This window comes from Herpailurus yagouaroundi, unplaced genomic scaffold, assembly GCF_014898765.1.
Source record: "Herpailurus yagouaroundi ecotype Mexico unplaced genomic scaffold, PumYag 250, whole genome shotgun sequence".
NCBI classification, from domain to species: Eukaryota; Metazoa; Chordata; class Mammalia; order Carnivora; family Felidae; genus Herpailurus; species Herpailurus yagouaroundi.
In genome coordinates this window covers 19,813,995-19,840,048 of record NW_024412467.1, presented here as the reverse complement: position 1 = coordinate 19,840,048, position 26,054 = coordinate 19,813,995, and the positions used below count along the sequence as shown (strand labels likewise).

The window sequence follows — 26,054 nt, the reverse complement described above, 5'->3', positions numbered from 1 at the left end:
AAAAATAAATAAAAACGTTGAAAAAAAATTAAAAAAAAAAAAAAAAAGAAATGCGTGGAAGAGAAATGTTGAAGCATTGAGGATATTTCAATGGTTTATGTGATTAAGAATGCAGAATATAGGGGCTTCGGGTGGCTCAGTCAGTTGACTATCCAACTTAGGCTCAGGTCATGACCTCACGGTTTGTGAGTTTGAGTCACACATCGGCCCACGGCTGTTTCCTTGCTCTCCCCCCCTTTGCCCCTCCCATGCTCATTCTCTCTCTTTATCTCTCTCTCTCTCTCAAAAATGAATAAAAAATATTAAAAAAGAAAAAAAATTCAGAATATGTGCAATTGATATTGTCCTATAACCTGGGCTCAAGATGAATACCCTCAGTGTGCTCTCAGTGAGCTGCACTCTCAGACTCATGGGATGGTGAAGCTGGAAGGGGCTTGCTAACACACACCACTGGGTGTCCACCAGTATCCGCTCTTAGCACTCCCTCTCCCTCTCCTCTGAAGAGACTGAAAAAATGAAATAATCTAATGGTTTCTCTTACAGATAAGGGTGGCAAATGAGACATGAATAGTTTGCTGAACCAGTTTGCTTTCATTGTCCTGATGGGAGGAACAGGCTTTGCTGAGGCCATGCCTCCCCTCTTCTTTCTGTCATCACCAGAAATATGAAGCTTGGAGCTGGGGGAGCCACCACAAGACTGAGGAAAAGGCAAGAAGATCTGCCAGGTGCTGGCCTGCACACCTTGGGCTGTGTGATTGGGCCCAGGGAGGAAGGAACTTGCTCATGAACCCTGTCTTCTCCTTGGAGGGCTAATTGGGTAGGGCTGCTCTGAGGGGGATGGCTGGTAAGGAATCCAGCTCAGAATTCTTTCCTCAGAATGACTTTCTCTCAACAGAGTATCAAACAAGAAGGAGACCCCATGTTAAAGTATAACAAAGTGTCACCATCAGCTATTCCTAAATTTTCATGGCTGCAGCTACAGGTTAGCAAAATCTGTAATTAATCCTGCTCCATTCCTTTCATGATATGTCATGGCTTTAGGCTCAGAGGTGGAAAGAAAGAAAAGGTTCCATAGACCTTACTGGGAACATTTTTCAGCCACACCCCACCTCCTCAAATCCATTAACACATCCCACCAAACTCACAGAGATGGCTGTGCTCCTCCAGCAACTAATGAACACAGTTATCAAAGCATGGAGACCATCTGTAGCTCATGCATGGAAAGCCCTAGCCAAGAAGATGCACTAATTCCCCTGTTCACTTTCTCTGAGGATCCAGCAAAGGATTAAGCTGGGACCATCTGACAGAGTCTATTTATTTAAATATTTAAATATAAAGAAAGGGGTGCCTGGGTGGCTCAGTCGTTTAAGCATTCGACTTTGGCTCAGGACATGATCTTGTGGTTTGTGGGTTCAAGCCCCGCATCAGGCTCTGTGCTGACAGCTCAGAGCCTGGAGCCTGCTTCAGATTCTGTGTCTCCCTCCCTTTCTGCCCATCCCCTGCTCATGCTCTGTCTCTCTCTCTGTCTCTCAAAAACGAATAGATGTTTAAAAAAATAAAAATAAATATAAAGAAAGAAAAAAAAACTTGATTTAAAGGCAGAATCACTTATAAATAAATCATATGCCTTAGGCTCTGAAGACAGTAACAAAAGGAAACTTCAGTGGCACAGGGGTGCTCAGTTGGTTGAGCATCTGCTTCAGCTCAGGTCATGATCTCATGGTTTGTGAGTTCCAACCCCGCATTGGGCTCTGTGCTGACAGCTCAGAGCCTTTGGCTCCTCTGTCCCCTCTCTCTCTCTGCCCCTACCCTGCTTGAGCTTTCTCTCTCTCAAAAAATAAACATTTAAAAAGGAAACTCCTGTGAGTTAACACATCCCAGTTCATCTTACATAAAGTCATGGGGGAAGAGAAGGTAACAATAATAAGGAACTGAATGCAAACTGGAAACAATTAAGTGTAAAGTTACTTTTTTATGTGTTTTTAACATAATAATAGCTAGCTCTAGGCCATGGTTATATTCTTTGAAAGTAGTGCATAAATTGATCTGTGCTGATAAATCTAATCGCGTTATAAACACTTTAAAATAAATATTTGAGATTTGTTATGTGTTGTTTATTTTTTACAAAGTATTCTCTTTTCTGTTTTTTTCTAATTTTTTAAATGTTTATTTATTTTTGAGACAGTGAGAGGCAGAGTGTGAGTGGGGCAGGGCAGAGAGACGGAGGCATAGAATCTGAAGCAGGTTCCAGGCTCCGAGCTGTCAGCTCAGAGCCGGACGTGGGGCTTGAACTCACAGAGCATGAGATCATGACCTGAGCTGAAGTCGGATGCTTAAATGACTGAGCCACCCAGACGCCCATCTCTTTTCTGTTTTTTAAATCACTACTTCCACTTTCTATGTTTCCTGCTGCACATGTGGGGTGCACCCACATGTATAAGACTTTGCTCTTAATTTCATTTCCAGTGCACATTTGACACATTTCTTCTCATTACAGTAATCACTTTTAAAATCCAATTTTCATGGTTTTATTCAACCCTATTGAAAGAAATACTGCATTTTAAGAGAAAAATCTCTGAGCCCCATGAGCGTCCCACAATGTGCTTTTTTTCACTCTTGGTCCTACCACTGGTGGTGAAACCTCGGGCGGTCATAGCACCCCCTGAATGACCTGGGATGCACAAAGGAGACTGCCTTGGATAAATCCTCTATCATTGGTCTTTTACAGCCCTTTAGAAATGTGTTTGAATTCTCATGCACTAAATAGTAGACTCTGGAATTTTGCTAGTTTTCTTTCCTTGTTTCTGCAATAAATTTGGAAATACAAAATCCTCAAATGTAATGATGCCTATTATGGGCTACACGCATTGGAATACAACTTAACTCTGAAAGTACACATCATGGGCTCTAAGAAGGATTTAGAATATGTGTTGGTTTTTAAAATATATAGACTTTTATCTCAAAGGCAAATTTGCTATGCTTCCCCCATCCCACCTTTTTACTGAAGGAAAAAAGTCCTTTGTAAAAGAGTTCACATGCTCGCTGGGGGGATGCTGCGGTAGTGCCCAGACCTTCTCCCTCAGGACTGGGCATGCTGTCCCGGTGGCTCCCAGCTCTCACTAGGAACCCGACCTCACACTCATCGTGTCAGTTTTCCTAAGACTTCCATTATCATAGCTATTTTCTGAACGGTCTGTGGAAAGAGCCTCAGACCTCAGTCAAGTCCACTTCAGGGACAAAAGCTTCCTCCCTCCTTGCACTAAATATTTGGCTGGAAGGAGATAAAATTCCTGTGTAGTTGGAGCAAAACTGGGGATGGAACTTCAAAAGTGTGTTTGTTGACTCGCATGGAGTGATCATTACATTATAAAGGTGTGAAGGGCATTTTAATCGACTACTCCAAACAAATGTGCATACACACACACACACACACACACCCCACACTTGAAAGAGATAAATGCACTTAGGGAAAGAAATAAAAATAAATTTTCATCAGATTTAAAAATACTGTGAAAAACATTAGCTGTGGAGTCTTTTCTCACCTGAAGTAATTGTATTAAAAAATACGAACAATAATAGTCTGCTCCCTAAATGTAATGAAATTGTGGTTATTACATTTCGCTTAACATACAGGAATAGTGCTTTAGTTTTTCTTTCTCTTACCCCACAATTGGGATAATAAAGAGTTCTGCCCAGAACCCACACGTCGTACTGATGATGTTCATTCTGACTCAGGGATCTCTTTTCCTCCTTTCCCATTTCCACTCTGGCTTCAACCAATTTCCCCACATTTATGTATGAATTTGCACTGTAAATGAAAGTGAGTACAAACCAGAGACCTTGAGTAGTTAGGGGCCAGAGACTTTTTTCCTAAGGAAGTGCTGTTTATTTTTAGTTCTGATTGTATTATTTGTAATTTCTTTATATATATAATGCATATGTATAAATATAGATGTATACATAAATTACACATATACATATATACACACATGTATATCTCCACATAGATCAATAATTTTATCTAGATGCGTACATATAATGATATCATCACGCTTGCTTTTTTTCTCTCTTCCTCACTAGTTTCCCCTTTCCTTCTGCTTCTCCCTCCTTCCTACCCTCCCACCAAGGAATGCATATCATCACCTATGTGTGTGCTTCTTACTCTTTTCTGCACTCACAACACTCTATTGACCTATGCACGAACACAGTTGCATGTAGAGAAGATCATAGGTACTCCTCCATATTTTGCTTCCTCAATACTACCTCTGTTGAAATCATCTGGCATAGGTCTAATTCATTCTTTTTTTAAAAGTAACAATTCATTGTGTGAATATATCCACCATTCCATTATTAAGAGATTTTTTCATTTTTTGCCACTATAAATAATGCTGCAGTAAATAATAGCCATCTTTATAAACTAGATTTTAAATACCTATGGTATAGATTTCTAAGAGTGGAGTTGTTAGCTCAAAGGCATATGTCCTCTTAATATCCTGAAACTGATAATCCCAAAACTGATCCTGCCAAGTTGCATTCTAAGGAGGTTATGAAATTGTACATTTATATCAGCAATGTGTGTTTTTCTAGACATACATGCCAGCAACAGATATTACAGTTTTTCTAAATTTTTGCCTGTTGGATACAAATGACTTTGGCTTTCCCAATCCCAATGAATTTGAGCATGTTTTCATATGATTACAGGTTATCTGGATTTTCTCGGTTTTGAATCGTTTCTTCATATACTTTGTCTATTTTTCTATTGCTTGTCTTCAGATTGTCAATTTGTAAGAGATTTTTTTTCTACATTAACCTTTTATCTCATATGTATGTTCTGAATATTTTTCCAGCTCTATCTTTTATCCATTGATTTCACTTGTGATATTTACATTTTGGTCATTTGTTCATATATATAGTCACTTATGGTATTTTGGTATGTATAAACTAAATATATATACATGTAAAATAATATATATAATTACACATGTATAGATAAATATATTAAATACAAAAATATGTCAAGTGCATATACTTACATGTAACAAATATATACACCCAATAAAATATACATATATACTAAAATACCGAGATGTAAAATACGTTATTAAAACAACAAACAAAAAGCCAAAAAGCCCATGTACTTTTCTTACTCCATGAAACCAACAACTATATTACATAATCTTACATACTGAGATCTATTTCTGGATTTTCTATTCTGTTCCACGAAACACTTCTGATAGTATATTCTAATAGATACTTCTTATAGAAAATGCTCTACTATTCATTCTTTCTTTGTATCATTTTCTTGATTATTGCCAAGTAATTACTCTTACAAATGAACTCTGTTATTTTATTCAAGACAAAAAAAATCCTCTGTTGTGATTCCAATTGGAAATGCACTATGTTTATATACTAATTTGGGGAGACTTAAAAAATGGAGATATCACATCCAAAACCATATTTGTCTTTTCATTGTTTTTTCATGTCTCTTTTTAAGATTTAATAGCTGCTTTATTTGCACTGTGTGTCTTGGTTTTTAAAATTTGTTTTTACATTTCATAGTTTTAGTAAGTTTTATATGTGGAATATTTTTTCTTATTTCTATTTCTAGGTCCTCACTGCTAAAGAGAAAGGCTATTGACTTTTTAACATTTATTTTATATCCAGCCATCTTACCAGTTTTAACACTGTGCTTTTTTTCTTGAATCTGTTGGGTATATATATATATATATATATACACACACTATCATAGCATTAGCAAAATATGTAATTTTATTCTTTCCCAGTATTTATAGGATATTTCTCTTAAATTGTTCATTTGCTGAAATCCTTAAAGCAATGCTTAACAACAACAACAACAACAACAAAAGAATGACAATAACAGGTATCTCTGCCTAATTTCTGATTATAATTAAATGAATTTTTTGCCACTTAGGATACCAAAAGTTGTTGCTTTGGGGTAAATAATCTTTATTATAATTGAGGAGATTTCTTTTACTTTTATCTTATTTAAAGTCTTTTAAAAAAAAACAGCTGCTGAGTTTAATATGTTCCTTTCAGTGAGTATTAGTTTGATTGCCTGGTTTTTATTTTATTTATATATAGGATTATATGGACAGCTTTTTTGATATCGAACCATTTTTGCTTTTTTGTGCATGTGTTTACTTGCTATATTTGTAATGTCTAGATAAATATTTACTAAAATGTGTCAAATGTTAATAGCTATAACATAAAGGATTCCAGGATAAAATTAATTGGGGAAACACTGAACCAAACAGATTTAAATGGTACCTTCCTGAACTGTTAAGCTAATGTGTATTGTCAACCTACAAAAGGAGATTAGAGTATAAATGTTTAGTGAACTTTATTTGATGGTCTATATTTTATGAGCCATTACACGGGAGCAGTTTAGAGCAAAGCAAACTTTGGGAAATGCTTGTATGGAGATTATATACTAAGAATTTCAAATAATACTAAGAATTGCAAATAATTTTGGTACATAAAACCAAATAAATCATAAGAGTAGAGCTGATAAACTAAAAGCCACACTATAGGATTGCAAAGCCATTTGTGAAAAATAATTTAATTAACTAACATTTTGTATTAATTATACTCACTTTTAGTATGTAAGAATTTTACCAGGGTAGGCCCAAATTATTGGTGTTTGGCATTATACAGACCCATCTTAGAATATAAGGTGGTCCTGGAGCTGGATGTGGTCCCAGGTCCAGCCAACTGTCACAGTATAATTCTAGGAAATAACACAATTGCACCTGTATCCCTTTCTACTATGCGACCCATGCTATCATGACAATCATGATGTGATGACACAGATGGACTATCATGGCATGACTTATGTGTGGCACTTACCAATGACATATTCCACTCTGAAGAAATCCCTTCTGGGGTCGTATGGACGATTGAAGTCAATCTGAATGAAGAAAGACTGTCCTCTGCGTACAATCAGGTGGCTGTTTTCATACTTGTCAGTGTGGTGGTCCACTTTGTTGCTGTCCCATCTCTCCTTGAACAGGTGAACATTTGTGACATTGAGGTAGTCTACACACATAGAAAACAATTAAGGGAAACCATTGAGTGACTTTGGTTTAACCACAAACTCAAAAAAAAAAAAACCAGATTGGTTTTTCTTGAAGAAGCAAGTTAATGAGGCCTGTTAGATAGAACCCTCTACAGGGGGCTGGCGGATTTGGGGGTCAGTCTCTTGTGACATTCTTGTTCTAACAATGACTTTAAAAGCTTCCCCCCCTCTAATCTCATTTTATACCACAGGGCACTTTTGTAGGATAGACAGAGCAGTGTTGATGATGCCTCCCATACAGGTCTAGGTACAGAGAAACTAGGACCAGAGTTCAAGTCTTCACATTCCTACACTCACACTTCTTTCATGATGGCAGGTGGTCACCATCATGACTACCAACTCACTATGTCACTAACTAGGGATAAGCAGAGTATAGCCACTTCAATTTTCTTATCTCTAAAAAGGGAAGAATCAAATATGATAAACCCTCAAAGAGATGTTACAAGGACAAAGTTAACCTTTAATCCAAAATTCTCCTCTTACTTTAGAAAGGGTCAAAAGCCTCCTTTTGTTATTTCTAAAAGTAGATCTGATTCCTCAAAGGCAAGAAAGAAAAGAACAAGTGTGGAGAAAGGATACTGACATTTCATTGAGATACATATAACGGTTTCCACTTTGAACATGCAGGAACAAGCCTCACATTTCCCTAGCTCCTAAATGACCAGTCTGGAAGTCAAACCATGGTATGCTGAAAAAAATCTATAGGTTTTTCCTTTGGTTTTTGGAATTGGGAGAGTATATGTCAGTTATACACTTATTTGAGACATGATAGTACCAGGTAACAGTTAGATCCCCTCGCACCTTTCTCCCGTTCCCTCTGCAAATGATCACTCAATGTGGAGGTCACTCTACCCATCTACATTGTAGTTTGCAAGATCTAGTCTAGAGACAGATTTCTGTGCGCTCACACTTGGAGTTCTAAAGGGGAATTCATGAGAGAGGCTGGTGGGGGTACACTAGCCTCCTGCCCACCCACCCTTTCCCTGAACCCACCTGTTGCATGCTTTGCCCTCACGGCTGTGAACACAGGGTGCACAGCTGCTGAGTCTGTATCATGCTGGAGCATCACCCTCAAAGACTCCAGGCTCAAAGACTCCTCAAAGACTGCCTTCCTTTGCTTTTACACAGGAATCCTGTGTAAAAGGACACCTGGTCCCCTCTGAACCCATTTTTGTCTCATAGGTGAAATCAAGAAGTTGGACTCATTAAGATACTCTCCAGTTCAAAAGTCTAGGAGTTCCTGAAACATTCTTCATTAATTCAAAGTCCAGGTAATCCTGAGTTTGAATCTCAGGCGTCTTAATTACTTAGGTAAGGGATGTTTGCCTCATAGCAGCTGAGTTTTTTCTCACCTTTCAAATGAGGATACTAAAACTTTGAGAATTTCTACAAAGATTCAATGACATAACATGACGACGACTCTCATACTATGCCTGGCATATAGTGGGGCCATAGTCTTACTTGTGGAGAGCTTAAATATAAACTCTGATGGTCGGTGTGATGCTCAGTGGGTTACTGTGACCGTGATATTACAGCACATAGAAAGTGCAAGATACAGTTTTATTTTTACCCCATTGCAGAACCCTGAACATAGTCCCCTGAAGGGCACTTTCCTTCCATTATGCTGTGGGTGGAAGATGTTTAATTCTCTAGACCTCTCTCTTCTAAGCTGCCTTTCCCCTAACTTCTCTGACCTTATTAAGGTTACAGTCCCCAGTGTTAAGCCAACCTCAGAAAGAGCTAGAGAATCATAAATGTCTTAGTTGAAAAGGACCTTAGTAATCAACTCATCTGGTCATCTTTCTTCACACTGTACCTTTCCATAACGTTTCATTTTGTTTAAATGTCTAAAAACTTAATCCTCAGAAATAGGTTTAATCAGGTCTCCATCAGCATGATTGGAAGGAATGCACTGATATAGCCTTACAGAATCTCTGAGGGCAAAGGCACTTTCTAGAGCATCTGATAGACCTATGTACTGCATGAAACATCTTGAAAGCCCGAATGCTTAGGCTTTTTGTCTTCATCTGAATGGGAAACCCACTATCTTGCAAGGTGAACAGTCCATTTTTAAACAATTTTAATTATTTGAAAAACTCCCGTAAGATGAACTGACATTTGCTTCCTTGCAATTTTTCTAACAATGGATCCTGGTTCTGACTTCTGGATAAATATAGAATGCATTCTATTCATTTCATCTGGTACTCCTTAGGTATGTAAAAGCTTCTATTCCTTTGACTAAAACATTCACCATTTCTTCCACTGTTCTTTTCCAGACCTTTTACCCACTACTTTGTTCTGGAATATATTCCATTTTATAAATTCCCAATGAAAAACAATGAGACCACTACATCTTTCCAAATAAATAGTATATTTCTGTTATTTCAGTCCAAGATATCATTAGTATTTTAAATAGTTCTATCTTATTGATCAACGTGAAGCACCTGATAGAGAGAAAGCCTTAAAAATACATTCTGATGTCATTTCTATGATTAGGATTCAATCTAGACCCTTAGAAACCACTCACTCATGTTGCCATTTAGCCATATCTATGCAAAGATTTTCTTCTTTGTAGCTTAGTGTTAAGGTTTTACATGTATCTATGTTGAATTTCATCTTACTGCATTTGGTTAATTGCTCCAAGCTTTTAATGTAATTTTAGACCCTAAGCATATATTCAGTGTATTTAATACTCTCCCCAACCTGCTGTCCTCCAGGAATTTTATGTGTGTCATTTTATGTTGCCATTCAAGACATGAATATAAATGCTGATTAGGTCACTGCCTAGTAAATACAACCTAGATAAATGAACAGTGGTAGATACTAAAAATTGAAAAGATAGTTATGACATGGCACCATAAATATTCTGATAAAGTGGTACAGGGTATTTGATGGAGGAGGGTATCTGGAAGGTATAGGGAACCTGTAACCAAGATTTGGCAGGGGGGATTAAGGAAGCTCCTTGGAGGACGTGAGGTATATAAACAATGGTCAGAAAGGTGAGCAAGTTTTCCAGGTAGAAAAAGGGGTGGGGAAGGATATTTCAGGGAGAGAGGAGGATGAGTGAAGACTGAGGCAAGAGAGAGTGTAGTTTACTTAAGAAATTGAAGCATGATTGGTTGGCTGGAATGTGCTAGTGGGACCACAGAGGAAAAGTAAGCCACTCATGCCAGTCCTGTAGACCATGTGAGTAATTTCGATTTTAACGGCACTGGGGATCCAGTGAAAAATCTGATACAGCAAAATGACATGATTAGATTTATGTATATAAATTTCAACTGCTTCTGGTGACAGAGTAAGAAAAGGAATGGATGGTGGCAGTGTTGGAGGCAGGAAGGTCGGCTGAAAGTCTGCTGTGGCACTCCAGATGAAGGATGGGATGAGTTTAATCTGCCTCCAGGTGATGAAAGCACTGGTTCTGGAGCACTGCCAGGATTTGCCTCATCTCATCCCACCACCTCTTCCATGATAATGTGCCCCTGAAAATAAGTATATTGGCTTTATGCCTTGGCTTCCCAAGCAGCCTCGCCAAAGGGAAATATAAAGCTAGAAAGACAAATTCAAGGTTTTTTGTTTGTTTGTTTGTTTGTTTGTTTGTTTTGTTTTTTTTTTTTAGTATCTGGCTCTCACTGGTTTTATTCTTATTGCAAATGAAAACTCTGGCTTTCTAGTTCCATGAATTTGGTTAATGTCTAGTGAGTCTGGTTAAAGTCAGTCTATCCCTGAAGTAGTGAAACACAGTACTACTTCTGTGGGGTACTGATATCTATTGGAAGAATAAGAGGGAAATGCTGCTTAACCAAAGTCAATCAGGATTCTTGCAGGATTTATGGGAGACTTTAATATATTGATGTGCATTGTAAATATCCTATAGGTGCCATGTCTTCCAAACTTAAATGCTCATGGGGACTATTTTCTGTGGAGTTCAGTGTTTTGCAGAATATGTTCTGGGTGATGCTTCACTACTTACTAATTGTGCAACCTCAGAGAAGTTATTTAATCTCTCTGAGCTTCAGTTTTCTTTCCTTTAAAAAGATAATAGAATGTTTGCTTTACAGGGCTCGTGTAGGGATTAAATGAAAAAATGTATGTAAACTGCTTTAGCACAGTGTCTGGCCCTAGCAAATTCTCACAAATTATTTTCATTGTTTTATCATTGTTATTATTAAGACAGGAGAATAGCATAGTGGATAAGAGTATAGATTTTTGAGGCAGATTTTCTGGACTCAAATCCCAGTTCTGGCACTGACTATCACCATGACTTTGGACCAGTTATACAAACTTCCTGTGCCTCCGTTTTATCATCTGCAAAATGGGGAGGTGTATTCTGAGAAGACAGGCTTGCTTTTCTTTTCTTGCATTTCCACAAGTGGATGAAATAAATTTCCCCTCCTTATTCCCCTCCATATTCCCAGAATATGTTTTTCCTTTTTTTAATAAAAATTTATTATCATGAAGCACTTTGTGTCATCTTAATATAGGCCATTTATCTATGAAACTATAAGCCTTTGCGGACAAGATCTCATCTTCACTGTATCTGGGAAGATGTGAAAAGACGCCATGGGAAATATACCACTTTTTACTTTAAACAAATGTAATGCCTGAAAATTTGGAACTTAGAGTTGGTTATTAATCATAAAATGGATATTCTATTTATCAGAAGATTAATCACGGGAGTCCTTTAAATGTTATTTATCAGACAATTTCATTCTTAACAGATACCAATTTCAGGACTATATATAGTATATTGTATATATGTGTGTATAGTATATTATATATTGTACAGCGTTGAAGATAGTGATCTGTGGTTTCATAATATGAGGCCCCCAGAGTAGCACTTTCATTTCAGACAGGAATAAAGATTCCATGCCTTGATAGTGCATAATTCATATATTACTTATAACATAAGGTAAATAAGAGTACTAATAGATTCTTTTGAGTCTATAAAATATAAGCCAAAAAAACCACTGCAGCTTCATAGTGAAAGCAAAAATATATATAATATGTTTGTATTTGTCACATAAATATATATTAAATATATTTATAAATATAAATTAAATAATAATATATAAAATAAACATGTTAGCATATACATGAAGAATTTGTTTTAAAATAATGTAGTCTGCAATGTTATAATTTTGATAATGCTCATTCTAAGTATGGAGTTTTAAAAAATTCTATTTTTTTTCTAAATGATCTTTTCATTCTTTACTGCAACAATCCTCCAACAGGTCAGTGCCTACAGGAAAAAAGGAAAAAAAAAATCATGGAAAACTATGGTTGTACTCTATGTGGGGAAAAACCAAGGCAATGATTAGTAAGATTTCCCTTTGTAATCTCTTAAAATAAAACTGCATATTAAAATAATTTAAACCAATGAAAACATTTCATTTAAAAAATAAAACTTGACCAAGACACGGAAGATTAAAAGCGACATTAAAAGTAAGAGTTTAAAGAACCAATATTGTAGACTTTAGTCAAATGGACAAGACATATGGAAGGGTAACCAGCAGGGTTGTTTATCGTTAGAGGGAGAAGGAAAGCACAGCATAGCTCTGTGGAGTTGCTAGGGGTTGGCCTGAGCACTGGGGAATAAGGTGAGGTCCTCAAACCACTGATTAAACAACACTTCTTTCATTGCTCATGGACAGTCACCACAGATCAAGCTTTGTATTTGGTGTTTACAATACCTAGCAATAGCAAGGGGTCTATAGATGTTGGTTGTAAAATTTGAGCATAGATATAAAAACATCATAGTTCTTTCTCTTGTCCATTTTGGTCAGCGCTGTCCCTCTTCATGTAGTAAACAGTAAACACTCATTAAGCTGGCATATTGATTTCTGCTTTGCTTATTGGATTAATGAGACATAGTTTAGATTGAAGGAGACTTCTCATCTAGGCTCCATTTGCCATAAACAGGAAATGAATTTTCTTCTCCCTGTCCAAGCCCGGTTCCTGGCAAAATAGAGCCACTCATTGCTAAGCTACTTTGTTTTTGTTTTTGTTTTTGTTTTAGAGAGATACTGTAGTTGGAAAGTTGGCAGCTTGCTCTTTCAAAGTGACAGCTTTCAAAATGTCTACCTAACACAATTTAGCCTAATTCCCAAACACATCAGAAAATGGACTGGTTAAAAAAAAAAATCTCTCCTCATGAGCCAGCTGCTTCCTGGTCCTCCTACCCTTTCCCTAATATGAAAAAAAGTAGATTATTTTCTCCTTAGGTTGTAAAAATATTCTTTGGAGAATGATTATACCTGTCACAGATGGAATCTTGAGATAAGTTAAATGTTTAGGTTCATATCCTAGGAATTCCCTAGTGAAATGAAATCCCCATGCAATCTTCGGTAATATTATTACCAAAGTGTGGGCATAAATACTGTCCATGGGGAAGTAGGTCTGCTTATTGTTGAAACAACAGGATAAAAGTTCCTTTCTCATATTTCCTTTGGAAACCTCAAGTTTTAAAGTATCATTAATTAGAATGATTAAAAACATTTTCTTAAAAAGAAGCTTATTGTTTTTCAACTGTTGCTATTCAAATGTCCTGTACTGTAAACTGTATAAGAAATGCTTAGCTGCCCAGAGCAAGCTGGAGTAAGAAGTGAGACCAGCATCTTCTCCAGGGACTGAAATCTGTCTGGCCTACCTCTCCTCTTGCTGGAAGTATCTCAACAGCAGCCTCCAAGTTTATTTCCTTCTCTCCATTTTCCCCTCACCATTAGAATTGCCTTCATGAAACATAATTCTGATGATTTAATTTTGCTATTTAGAATCCTTTGCAAAGAGGAAAGGCAAGGTCTCAGTGTACCTCAGTGTACAATAGGTCCCTGCCTACTTTCCCCAGGCTTATCCCCCACCATATCCCCATTACTTGATAAATACTGTTCTCTCTGCTAGAAATGCAGTTCCCATGCATTGCCTGTCTGGAAGACTCCTATTCATCCTCTGAGACCCAACTCAGTTGTCCTCTTTCTCACTGTACCCACACCAAGTTATTCCTTTCTCTGTTCTTTTGCTGCAATAGGCATAATTTCTGTTACGCTATTTTTGCATGGAATTTCAATGATATTTTCTGTGTCTATATCATCTACTAAATCGAGAGCCACTTGAAGCCAGGGATTGGCTTACTCATCTTTGTGTCCCCAGAGAGAACTTAGCATAGTTCCTGACACACAGGTGGCAGTCATTAAATGCTTTTACACAAACCGAATGAAAGAATGAATTGATTCTATACAACCTCATTTCTGAATCATACATTAAATGTCTTTCTTATTCTTTTAAAAATCTTCAACCCAGAGAGGTTTATTCTGCACAAAGGAGAGATTTATAATTAATTAGTTAACTAGTTGATCTGGTTCTGACAGGGAATGGGGTGGGAAGGAGGAGATGCTCAGAAAGGTACAAGACTCCATTAGCTTGAAAGATTCGAGATCTCTCCTGTATTTGATTTTTTTTTTTAGAAATCCAGACTTGCTTTCCAGTTGAATTCATCACATTAGATGTATCCAATAAGGATTATAATCATCACTGTAAATGATCACTATGGTTAACAATGCAGAGTCAAACCAGACCAAGAATATGAGGTTATCTTCCCGAACATTACATCTCCTAAAATAACTTTTGAGACCAGGAAAGCTGTAAAGAGATTTTCAGAAATAACCACTGAGCATGCAGAACAGTCTAATAGGAAGAGATGCAAATCTAGAAATCTGAGGAGATTTTCACATACCATTCTCAGCTACAACTGAGTTCGGAAGAGGGCATTAAGGACCCCTAAAAACACATGAAGATGTCAAACATCACCAGTGAGACTAGCTGGTCCTATCTCTGGGGTTTCACTGTCACCTCAAACATTTCAATTTTTTGTTAATAGTGTGCTGCTGGATGGGAGGAACTTTATGTGAGTTTATACAATCTGAAATGCAGGCTAAAGTCATTCTTAACCAAATACTCACAAAAGCTATGAATTAAGGGTATTATTCACATTCAGTGTATATTATATATATCGACTGCCACAAGGCTGTTTGAAGCGAAAAATCTGCCATTTCCCCCCTTTCCTCCTCTTGCTTTTCTGCCTTTTCAGTCAGCTTGGTACAAGTAGCTTGCTAAAGGGACGCTTTTGGAAAAAATGAGGAGAGTTTGCCTTACGACTTTGAGAGCCAAAGCGTCCTCAGGCAAGGGCTCAGGGAGATCCAAGCCCTCTTGCACGCCCCTAGTGGTCACTGCATAAACTGCAAGAAGACAGAAGTTAAATACGTGACTACTTTAGCAGGGGATAAGTTGGGACAAGTTGATGTATTTCGTGTCAGAGAAATTTGAAATATAAAGGATAAGTAGGAGACAGTCCTCCTTGATCAGGTGGTTTATATGCTGGTATTTTCTTCTGTTCTACTCATCTAGGACTTTCCTCTATGCTCCCTGGGTTCTGAGACCCTGTTCTCATAGTGAGTAGCAATTAGTTCACATTAAATGCATGCATGTTTATGAAATCTGGAACATGCTATTAATAATAAGATTATAATGACTCTAGGGCTGATGAGTCATTCAATTCTCCAGTGACTGTTCATTCATCGTACAGTCATTGGACACTCACACACCTCTGCCAAGGTCTGTAATAGGTATCCCAGAATGTCACTTGGGCTGTGGATACATGATGACTGATTTTTCCAAATAATTCTCTTCAATATAATTCCCCACCTGTGCATCCAAAAATAAACAAAAAACAGTAAACCCAGGTTTGTTTGTTTTTTAAATCAACCCACCTGCTCAAGTTTTCTGGAAGTTTTGATTTCTTATTAGCAACATTTTGTTCAGATTTCAGGTAGACAGACCCTGCAGGTGGTTACACATTTCCCTTGGAAGTGGTGGGCCCCTTTCACTGTGGTGGGCCCCTAACCTAGTAGGGTATGATAACCTGCTTCTGAATCAAGGAGCATTTGTAGGTCACGTCCTATGGATCGGTGTCTCATGGGCACTGATCATTTGATCACAATGGCAACTGTAAAGTAGGTATTGCTTCCATTTTCCTGATGGAGAAAATGAAGCTCCCCTGGGTGACAAAGTAAGCAAATGGCAAATGTGGAAACAGAACCCAGGTCTTCTGAGTCTCGGACCGGAGTGTTCTTTGCTACATCTCACTGTCTCTGTGCACATTTCTCTTCACTGATCCTGCGCCCCTCTCTCTTTCTGTTCTTCCTGCCCTCTTCTTTTAGCACCTTGGCCACCATTCCCCAGGGCCCAGAGTCTTCTCTGCCAGAGGGGAATTCTTCTAGAAAACTGAATACACCAAGGTAATCTGCTTGATAATTTTACATGCTCATGCTTTCCAATTTTATTTACATTCAAAAGATGGAAGGAAGGAAGGAAGGAAGGAAGGATCCTATCTTAGATTGATCCGTGAAGGAGTGGACATTAATTACTTGCTTTGGCCTCGGTTTCCTCACCTGTAACATGGGAATTTAGATGATTGAATCTTCCTCACCTATAACATGAGGATTAGCAAGTCCTTTTTAACTCTATTCTGTGGCTCTACTGATGAAGTTGTAGAGAATGTGGCACCCAGCTGGGAGAGATAGATCAGAACTACAAGTTCACAAGTTTGTCTGGACCCTTCTATTAAACTGAAGATGCCCTTCTGTGAGTTCTCTCCTCCAAATTTGGATGGTACCTTAATGGATGGTACTAGATCTCTCTCTGTTTTCACAATTGAGTATCAACCGGCTGGATGTGATAGTAACACAATCAAATCTGTCCACAATGTCGAGAAGTTCTGATTTGCTGGACTTGTTAGTGATCGGCATTGTTCTTTTTCTTTGCTTTCAACTGCTGACTTCTTTCTGATGAGGCAAATTAGCCACACACCCCAAGGTGATGGTGGGCACCTACCCAAGCAAGTGGGTGTTCACACCCAATGAAACTTAGCACAGAGCCCCCTCAGGACCAAAAATGGGCTTGGTGCATGTGTGCTACTGACAAAAAGTGCTCCCTGCTAGATGCCATTCAGGGACATGAGTCTGAATGTTCCTGCCATGGCCCAAGGGAATGGCACCTGTGTCACCAAGCCACTGCTGGCACCTGGGTCCCATCACAGCTGACAGGGCTGAGCGGAGGTCAGCTTCTGGCTGCTACTCCCAGAGCAGGTCCCTGGGGATCAGTGGAGGCAAGAGCAGGGGAAGCAGCTTGCCTCACCTGCTCAGCAGGCTGCTCTGGAGACAAATAGAGGGTTTCCATCTCCATTACTGTCAGAGTCTGGCATCTTTCTCCAGCTCTGAAATTCACAGTGATGGAGAGAGGAGGGAGGAGGGAGAAGGAAGGAGGCACAAGCCAGACAATCAAAACAGCCACAATATTTTGGAAGTGGAAACTTCCAGCTAGAGAGTATTTTTAAAACAGAACGGTAGCCCTGGAAGAGGCACCTGCTAAGCCAGCGCCCTTGTTTTATAGAGGAAATAGCCAAGAGGTAGAAAGACAAAGTGACTTCCCTGGGATCACAAAGCTATTAAGTGGCAGAACTGGGACAAGAATCTGAGTCTTTGGTCCTTTGACCACTCCAAAGAAGGCCTGGGAGTCTTTTCTTTAATACCAGACACTGGCAGGGGCACCTCTTTTGTGGGAGCTTAGTGGAGACAAAGGGTGCTGACTCAGCCAGCACCTGCAGGGAGAAGCAGGTGGCTGTGCCTGTACCTTGCAGGTTGAAGCCCCGGGGGGTCAGCCCCTGCAGCTCCACAGTGGGGAGGTCATCCTCTGCCGCATTGGAGGCGTTTCGGGGCAGGGCTCGCCTGCCTCCAAGTGCAGGTGCGGAGGTCTCCGACATTCTTAGCTTCACAAGATCCTTGGGAGGAGGGATGGGGGGGGGGCGGGAGACACAGAAAAGGAATGTGAGGTGAATTACATTGGAGACAAGGATTCAAAAATAGAGAAACAGACATATCTGTGTGAGATAGCACTGGAGCAACACATTTTGAGTTTCGCATAAATAAAACTTGCGAAGTGGCAGTAAGGATTAGTCTAATGATGGAGTATAGCTCCCCAAGGATCTTGGGGAGATTTCTTGTTTGTCAAAACATATGGAAAGCAGAAGAAAAGGGCGTTATTTGGAGAAATGAAAAATGTAAACGATTTTAGAAAGCAGGTTTTTTTTTTTAATCCCCTCATTAGCTCTAAAGGCTGTATCTTTGTGGAAATGTTTACTGTCATATGCCTGTATGTATGTCCATTTCATACAGGCTTAGGAAGCCTAAGTTACTTTTAAGAACAACCTCATCCAGCCGTGTTTAGATAAGCAGCATCCTCTAAAGCATTCATGTTTGCAGGGTAATTCAACCTATGTTTAATGAGGGCCTACTATGTGCCAGGCTGTGATGTGGGCACTTGGGATACACCAGAGAACGAAACAGAGGATTGTTGACCTAGAGTCTAGTGAGGGTTAGGGTGGAGCCCACACTTTCCAGAAGTAAACACAAAGGGGTATAAGAAGGTGGCCATTACTTTGGAGCCAGGACCACACAGAGGAGAAGGCAGATGGAGTCTGTGGGGGGGGGGGGGGGGAGGGACATTGGCAATTTTAAATAAGGCTATAAATAGCCTTTCTCTAAATGTACTTGGTCAGTGGTGCTAACAGTGCCTTAGCTCCAAGCCTACTTCCCTTTCCTCCGGAGTTTGTGCAGGCAAGGAGCCAGCTCAAATACCACACACCTCACTGTCACTCCCCAGTCTGTACTTGTTGACCAACTGACCAAATAAAGGGAGCCCTTGTTTCTGACCCAAATGAAGCTTTCACCTTGATCACCTGGATCACCCAGTCATGACTCTTGGCTATTTGGCTTTTTTTTTTTTTTTTTTTCAAAACCAAGCACACCCTCCAAAGATGAAGAGCCTCCACTATAGAGGCAAACCAGAGTAGACTGTTCTAGAAGCAAAGGCAACACAGCTGGAGACAAGATAATCACTTACTAGGGTATTTGGTCTGGGACGGAGATAGCAATGTTTCCAAGTATAAAGTCTGAATAGGTTTCCATAAATACCTACAGACATATTTACACAAAGTCTCCAGTGAACTCAGGGGACAAGGAGAAAGGGTTAATGATGGAGGGAACACAGGGGAAAAAGCAGTCCTCTGCAGGGGAATAACAAGGGTGGGCTTAGGATCACTAGGGGAGAGAGGGTTTGGGGGTAGTACAGAGCAGAGCCCAGCAGGGCACTGGCCTGTTGAGAGAGAGAACCCAGAAAGCAGAGAGCTGGGGATCCCCAGGTGCTTGGCCAGTAAGAGGATCTTGTGCAGGCCTGGCTGGGTGGGCAGAAGCACTCCCTTCTCACAGGTGAGTGGGGGGTAGGGGGCTAGGCAGGCGCTCAAGTTCAGCTCTCGAATTGGGAGGGGAACAGAGGATACACAGGGACAGAAAGCCGAGCCAAGTAGGTGTTCTTACCTAGCTCTATCTCCCTATCTCTCTCCATCCTTCTGTCTCACCCCTCCAGAGTCCTCCCTTAGGGGAGCACTCCCAAGTCCCTCATTCCCAGCTAGTGGCCTTCTTGCAAGCAGTGCCTTCAGGGCTACTTGGAAGAGAACCCGAGGAGCCCCCTCTGATGGAAGTGGCGCTGGGTAGGCGCGGAGATAGGGACTAGGAACAGAACTGGACAAGGAGGCTGCCCCTCCCCCGCCCCCTACACCCGGAGCAGCCCTCTGAGGGATTTCCGGAAACCCCAGGCAGGGGGCAGACCTAGCGGGGGGCCCCTTGGCTCCTGGTTGCAGGCTCGCAGCTGCCGGGCTGCTTACCTGCGGTCCCCTCCCGAGGTGCCCTAGCCTCAGGCTGGCGCTGTGCTGCTCAGGGACACTTCCTCAAAAGGACGCAGTTAAAAGGACAAGAAAGTTGGCTCTTAAATAACATCCTAACAGCCCCCACCCTCTTCCCCCGTCCCACAGGGTTTTCTCCTCCCCCTTCTTGACAGCTGGAGCAAACCAAGCAGCTTCTAGGACTTCCTATTTACTTCTGCCACCCTGCTGTGTTATTCCGGAGTGAGCCCCTCCTTCCACCGACAACCCCCCTGACTCCCAAGTGTCCAGCCCTGCTTCTCCTCGCCATCCCCACCTCTGGTTCTGCAGCCCCTCTCCAGTGCCAAGCAGACCCTGCCTCTGCCCTTTGGTCAGAGAGGCTGGAAATGTCTTTCTGCACAGGGCAATGTCCCTGCCCTCCGGAATTCTGAGGGCCACTGGTGCGGCTCGGATGAAGGGTGCCTCTGCCCTCTTGCAGACAGGTCACAGACAGCTGTGACCATGCACGAAGCATCTCCTTCTTGTGTAAATAAGGCTGAGGGGCCTGGTCTACGTGCTGGCAACATCCATGGGAACTTCAGCTACCACCTTACTGCAAGACTTCCCACAGGAGGGGACGAGTAAATAACTTAGAGTGTCAAAAAACTTAGAAAATAACATCTTTTTTCCCCCTGAAAACCATTCTGGTTTGTCTTCAAATAACAGGAGAAATAGAAAATTTTTCTTCTATGTATATATTTTTTTCTGAGTCTTTGTATCTCTAAATAGTCCTATTTTCAAACAACCTATTTTTAACCTTCTTTACTGTCTTCAAATTTCTGACCTTGCCCCTTGATCTAATTTCATAGAGAGCACGGTAAAAAAATGCCATTGGTTAGGGATTCTCTACATTTTCTGCTACTGATCTATGAACTTGCCTGCACACTTACCCATCTTTTCCCTTTCTTCCTCTCATTCAAGTGGGGAAGCTTCCCACCTACCCCCTTGTTCATGGCAAAGTGCCCTGGGCCTTGCTGTTTTGCCTGTGGTCCATGCCACCTTCTTCTCCAGGGCCTTGCTGTGTATCTGTTCTCTCTCCTCTGTCTTCAAGCTCTCACTGTCCTGCAGCTGCTTCCCAATAGCATTTACACAACTTCAAGGCAAGTCTCTTCAATACTTTTTACAACTCTCCCTCCGCCCAGCGCCCCCCCCCCCCCCCCCAGCTATTGTTCCTCTCTCTCGTCACCATTGCAAGCTTCTGGCATTCTGTTGAAACCAGCCCAAGCTCACCAGCGGCCCACACCAAATCCAAAGGACAGGATTTGGTTGTTTACTTGACCGTTGGAGACATTGAACTTGCCCGCTCTTGCCTGAAAGGTCTTCCCCTCCCCACTCCCACCTCTGAGACACTCTGGGGGGGGGGGGTTCCTCCGGTGCTGCACACACCCCCTTGGATAAACTCTATGTCCCCCTTGCCCTCATTTCCCATGTGTCCCAGGACACATCTGTGTCCTGACATGTCCCAAATCTACGTCTTTAGCCATGATCTTTTCTATAACCTCAGACTCCCCAGTTTAACTGCTTCCCAGCCATCTTCACTTGTCATGTCCCAGGGATAACTCATACTCATCATATCTAAAATGACATGTGTAATTTCCCCCTGGAAACTTGGTCCATGTCAGAAGTTCCCCGTCCCAGTATGCCACCACCCCGCCTTCCTTTGCCAAGCCAGACTTGTGGTGGTGTTCTTGACACTTCCTTCCCCCCACCCCATCCCTAAATCCAATCCCTCAACAAATACTCTCTATTCTTCCTCTTAAATGTCTGTTGAATCTACCCATTCTCTCCCACTCCCACTGTGGAGGCTCAGACCTCCACATCATCCTGTCTTGTCAAAATCACAAGAGCCACCTACTGCTTCTGATCCTGACTCCTCTAATCCATTCTCCACACTGCAGTGAGAAGCAGCTCAGTGGGGGCTCAAATCTGAGATCAAATTCTTGGAATAAATTCTAAACCTCAGTTGACTGGCCTGTCATGTTGACCCTGCTTTTCTCTCCATTCTTATCTCTTTACTCTCTCTTGCATGCTGCTGGGGACCCCCCCCTCCACCTGAACCCTGCCCCCCACCCCCTATGCTATGCTCCAGCCCAGTGACTTTCACACTTGTACCACTGCTAGACTACATGAGCGTAGAGACCCCAACTGGAGTTCCCAGGGAGAGTCTGCTGACCATTCAATTACTCAAAAGTCCATCCTGGGTCACCTGGGTGGTTCAGTTGGTTGGGTGTCCGACTTCGGCTCAGGTCATGATCTCATGGTTTGTGGCTTCGAGTCCCATGTCGGGCTCTGTGCTGACAACTCAGAACCTGGAGCCTGCTTCAGATTCTGTCTCTGTCTCTCTCTGCCCCTCCCTTGCTCACACTGTCTCTCTGTCTCTCTCTCTCAAACATAAATCAACATTAAAAAATGTCCATCCTTTCCATGTTCTTTGCTGAGTGCTAGAGAAGGACCATCCTACTCTGATTAGTTGTCCTGGCAAAAATCAAGCCTGGTGTTCCGGATTCCTAGAGATATCCTTGCCTGTGTGGGTCTGGGGAAGAGCCCTCCAGATTCAGCTGCACAGCTGCCAGGTCCTGTGATTCCTGGCTGTGCTGTGCATTCAGAACAGGCTTGTCAGCCTCACAACCACCACTTCAGTGCCACTTTTGGCCTGAGACTCACTAAGTATAGTGTGCACATGCAGACATATTGGTTAGCTTCCTAACTTCTCCAAATCGCCAACCCAGAAGGATTAAAAACACAATGGCTGGGCGCTTAGGTGGTTTAGTAGGTTAAGTGTCTGACTCTTGGTTTTGGCTCAGGTCATGATCTCACAGTTTCCTGAGTTCCAGCCCCACATTAGGCTCTGCTCTCATGTGGAGCCTGCTTAGGATTCTCTCTCTCCTTCTCTCTCTGCCCCTCCCCTGCTCAGGCTCTCTCTGTTTCTCTTAAAATAAATAAACTTAAAAAAAATTTTAGGGGAGGCTGGGTGGCTCAGTTGGTTAAGCCTCCAAAGTCGGCTCAGGTCATGCTGTTCATGAGTTTGAGCCCCGCGTCGGGCTCTCTGCTGACAGGTCGAAGCCTGAAGCCTGCTTCCAATTCTGTGTGTCCTTCTCTCTCTGTCCCTGCCCCACTCGTGATGTGTCTCTCATTCCTTCAAAAATAAATAAACATCAAAAAATTTTTTTTCAATTAAAGAAAATGCAATAGCTTTCCTTGTACCTAAAAGATAGTGTCCATAAGAGAATGTCTGAGGGCACCAATTCCTAGCACATGGTTAAAGCCCAGCCATGTTACAGAGACTTTCCTCACAGTTCTGAGGCTTAGAAGTCAGAAGGAAGTTTCCTGGCCATACAGTGAACCTTGAGCCATGCCAGAAAATGTGACTGCTATAGAAGCAGCAGGATGAATAGACTCTGAACTCTGTGGTGTCTTTGGTCTCTGAATGTTTCTTGCTTGGCATGGAGGTGACACAACATATGTATGTAAGGAATGTTTCCAGCTGGTAAAACAAGAACCAGGTTGGATATTTTTAAAAGGGGGAATTTAGCACAGGGGATTGGTTACACAGGTGATGGAAGAGATTGGAAGCCAAAAAGGGGAAAGCAAGTCAACTCAGCAATTAGCGACAACAGGGAAGAGTGGTGTCATCACAGCACAAGGGCTGAGGTTATGTGGCCGGGACTGGAACAGCTTGAGGTTTGGTCATCACCAGAAACACTGCCTGTCTGAGGTCAGGAGAGAGAGAGAAGAATGACCCTTGCTCATGTCTTCCTTCTCTTTTCACTCTCCCTCCATTGTCTCGCATTTGTCCAATTTAGTGAAAATCAGTTGACAAAGGAGTCAGGGCAACACAGTCCACAAAGCTGGCACTACCACACCTGTGTCGAGAAGGGGTTCCCAGGACCAGCCCCAGGTTGAATGATTCACCAGGCTGTCATCCTCACAGCTGTGATTTATCGCAGCAAAAAGATAAAAATCAAAATCCACAAAGGAAAAGCCTCATGGAGTGAAGTCCAAAGAAAGCCAGGAGCAAACCTCCAAGAGTCCCCTCCCAGTGGATTCAGACACATGCAAAGTCCCCAGCTATGAATGTGACAATGCCTGTGAAATGTTGTCCACCAGTAAGGCTCATGAGGGACCCAGTGTCCAGGGTTTTTATTGGAGGCTGGTCACACAGGCAGTGTGCTGAGCACATACCAGACTCCAGCCTTGCAGAAGGAATGCAGGTGCTCAGCATAAACCATCTGTACAAAGTGGACACAGCAGAGCCATGCTCATCACTTAGGGAACAGTGGGACTCCTGAAGTCCAAGTTCCCAGATGCCAGCCAAGGGCCAGCCATGCAAAGAAGTCTTTCTGAGGAGGGCAGTCTCAGGTCCATTGGGTTGACTCCTTTCTCTGTACCCTCCCTGCTTCTCACCCCACTGTCATCCCAGACAGAGGGGAGCAGGGACAAAGTGAAGAGTGGGTCTCAGGGCAAAAAGTTCCAGTGAGGCCAGTCTCTCACTCTCTCTTGCAGATGTTGCTCTTGGGGCCATAGCAGTGGCCTGGAGCAAGAGGAAACTCCAAGGAGAAGGTCCCAGACTGGGGTGATACAGGTCTGCCCCCCACTTTCCCTGACCTCACTGGCTCAGGGTGGGACCTGAGGACATGTGCATTCTCTCAGAGTGCATGGCCCCAGACACATATTCTCACTTCTCTACAGCTGGAGGGGCCATGATCCCAGGGTACTGTTGATTGAAACAGAAACCCCTCATTGCCTACTCAAGGGGCAGAGCAAAGATGCCTAAACCCATCACTTAGGGATCCTGGCCCCTGCCAGAAATATGTAGGAGCTTTGGGAGCTGTAGGTAAACAGAAGATGCCTGGGAGGAAGGATTCCAAGTTCTCTGACTCTTTCTGAGTTTTCATTTCTATGGTATGGACACTCCCCTCTTCAGATAAACTACCACTTCTCTCCTTCTTGGCAATACCCAAAAGCAGACTGTATTTGCTCAGGAGATGACTTTTCCAGCAAACTCTATTTGATTTACATGCACAACATCATGTCTCAAACAAACAAAAACCTCAGTCACGTCTGGACCCAGTGGGTTTTTCCAGTTGAAACAGGACCTGGAGTTTGTTGGTTATAAATGTAGTAGCTCAGGGAGTGGATATAAATAACAACTGTCCTCCTACAAAGATGCCATACCCTCCAACAGAAGTTGATCCAAGTCTCTCTCTTGGGGAAGACTTTCTCCTCCAGTGACCTTGAGCCTTAGGAATTGGGGGGAACTTTCCACTCCAGAGGATGTGGGGTTGGGGAGAGGATGGGAGGGAGGCTGGGTGGAAAGTGTATAATCACGTTCCAGTCACCGGAGTGAGCAGTTTGGTAGAGAGTGGCCTTCTGCATCCATTCATGTCTTGTAGAAGCCTCAGGGGAGTTTCACGAAGTCTGACAATGACATTTAAAACATCAAGAAGGAATTTATAAAGCACCTCTGCAATAGGGCTTGGATCCTGAGAGAGGATCGTTCCTCAAATGGCTCTCTTCCCTCCTCTTTTAGGAAAGACGTAAATCCACACCAGTGACAGTTCCAGATGGCAGATCCTTCTTGTTGCTCAGGCTTCCCTAGGCATGACCCCCCCCCCCTTGCCAGTGTTCTGCCATCTTCCTTAATCTACTTTCCCTGGAGCAGCACATTGCTGGGCTCAATCTCCTCATGGCAAGGTCCTCCAGGAAAACAAATGGAGGAAAGCAAGATTTGACTAATGCACTCATGAGCTCCCAGTGAACATCTCTGCCTTTATTATTATTGTTATTTTTCTTTTTGAGAAAACACGAATAACAAAATTTACCACCACAACCATTTTTAAGTGTACAGTTCAACAGTGTTAAGTATACTCAGTGCTGTGCAACCAACCTTCAGAATTTCTTCATCTTGCAACAGTGACACTCTGTACCCATTAAATAATTGTAGGTGTGTGTGTGTGTGTGTGTGTGTGTGTGTGTGCACAGGGACAAGAGAGGACAGAAGAATTGCCCAGGGGCTGTCTCAGCTATGTGGACTCTTGGAGATGGGTTTAGCTTCAGTCAACACTCTCCCCTGGCTTCACAACACCTCCTGAGTTCTGGTTGGACTTAAGGAGACTCCAAGAGCTTTTTAAACTTTAAAAGACTTCATAA

The 26,054-nt window shown here is 41.8% G+C and overlaps 1 protein-coding gene across 2 annotated transcripts in view; it reads right to left on the bottom strand.

The window, feature by feature from the left end:
* F13A1 (coagulation factor XIII A chain) overlaps window positions 1-19,962 on the bottom strand; it is a 163,328-nt gene extending 143,366 nt beyond the window's left edge. Inside the window, exons 1-3 of one of the 2 annotated variants that reach the window (XM_040460663.1) lie at window positions 19,869-19,962; window positions 17,780-17,927; window positions 6,868-7,056 (exon numbers count right to left, since the gene is read on the bottom strand). In XM_040460663.1, the coding sequence (XP_040316597.1) occupies window positions 6,868-7,056; window positions 17,780-17,909 (319 nt within the window). In that variant the 5' untranslated portion in view covers window positions 17,910-17,927; window positions 19,869-19,962. Of the gene's footprint in view, window positions 1-6,867; window positions 7,057-17,779; window positions 17,928-19,521; window positions 19,715-19,868 lie in introns of those variants that run through there. The other variant, XM_040460664.1, reaches the window with a different exon arrangement.
* Window positions 19,963-26,054: the final 6,092 nt, after the last annotated feature.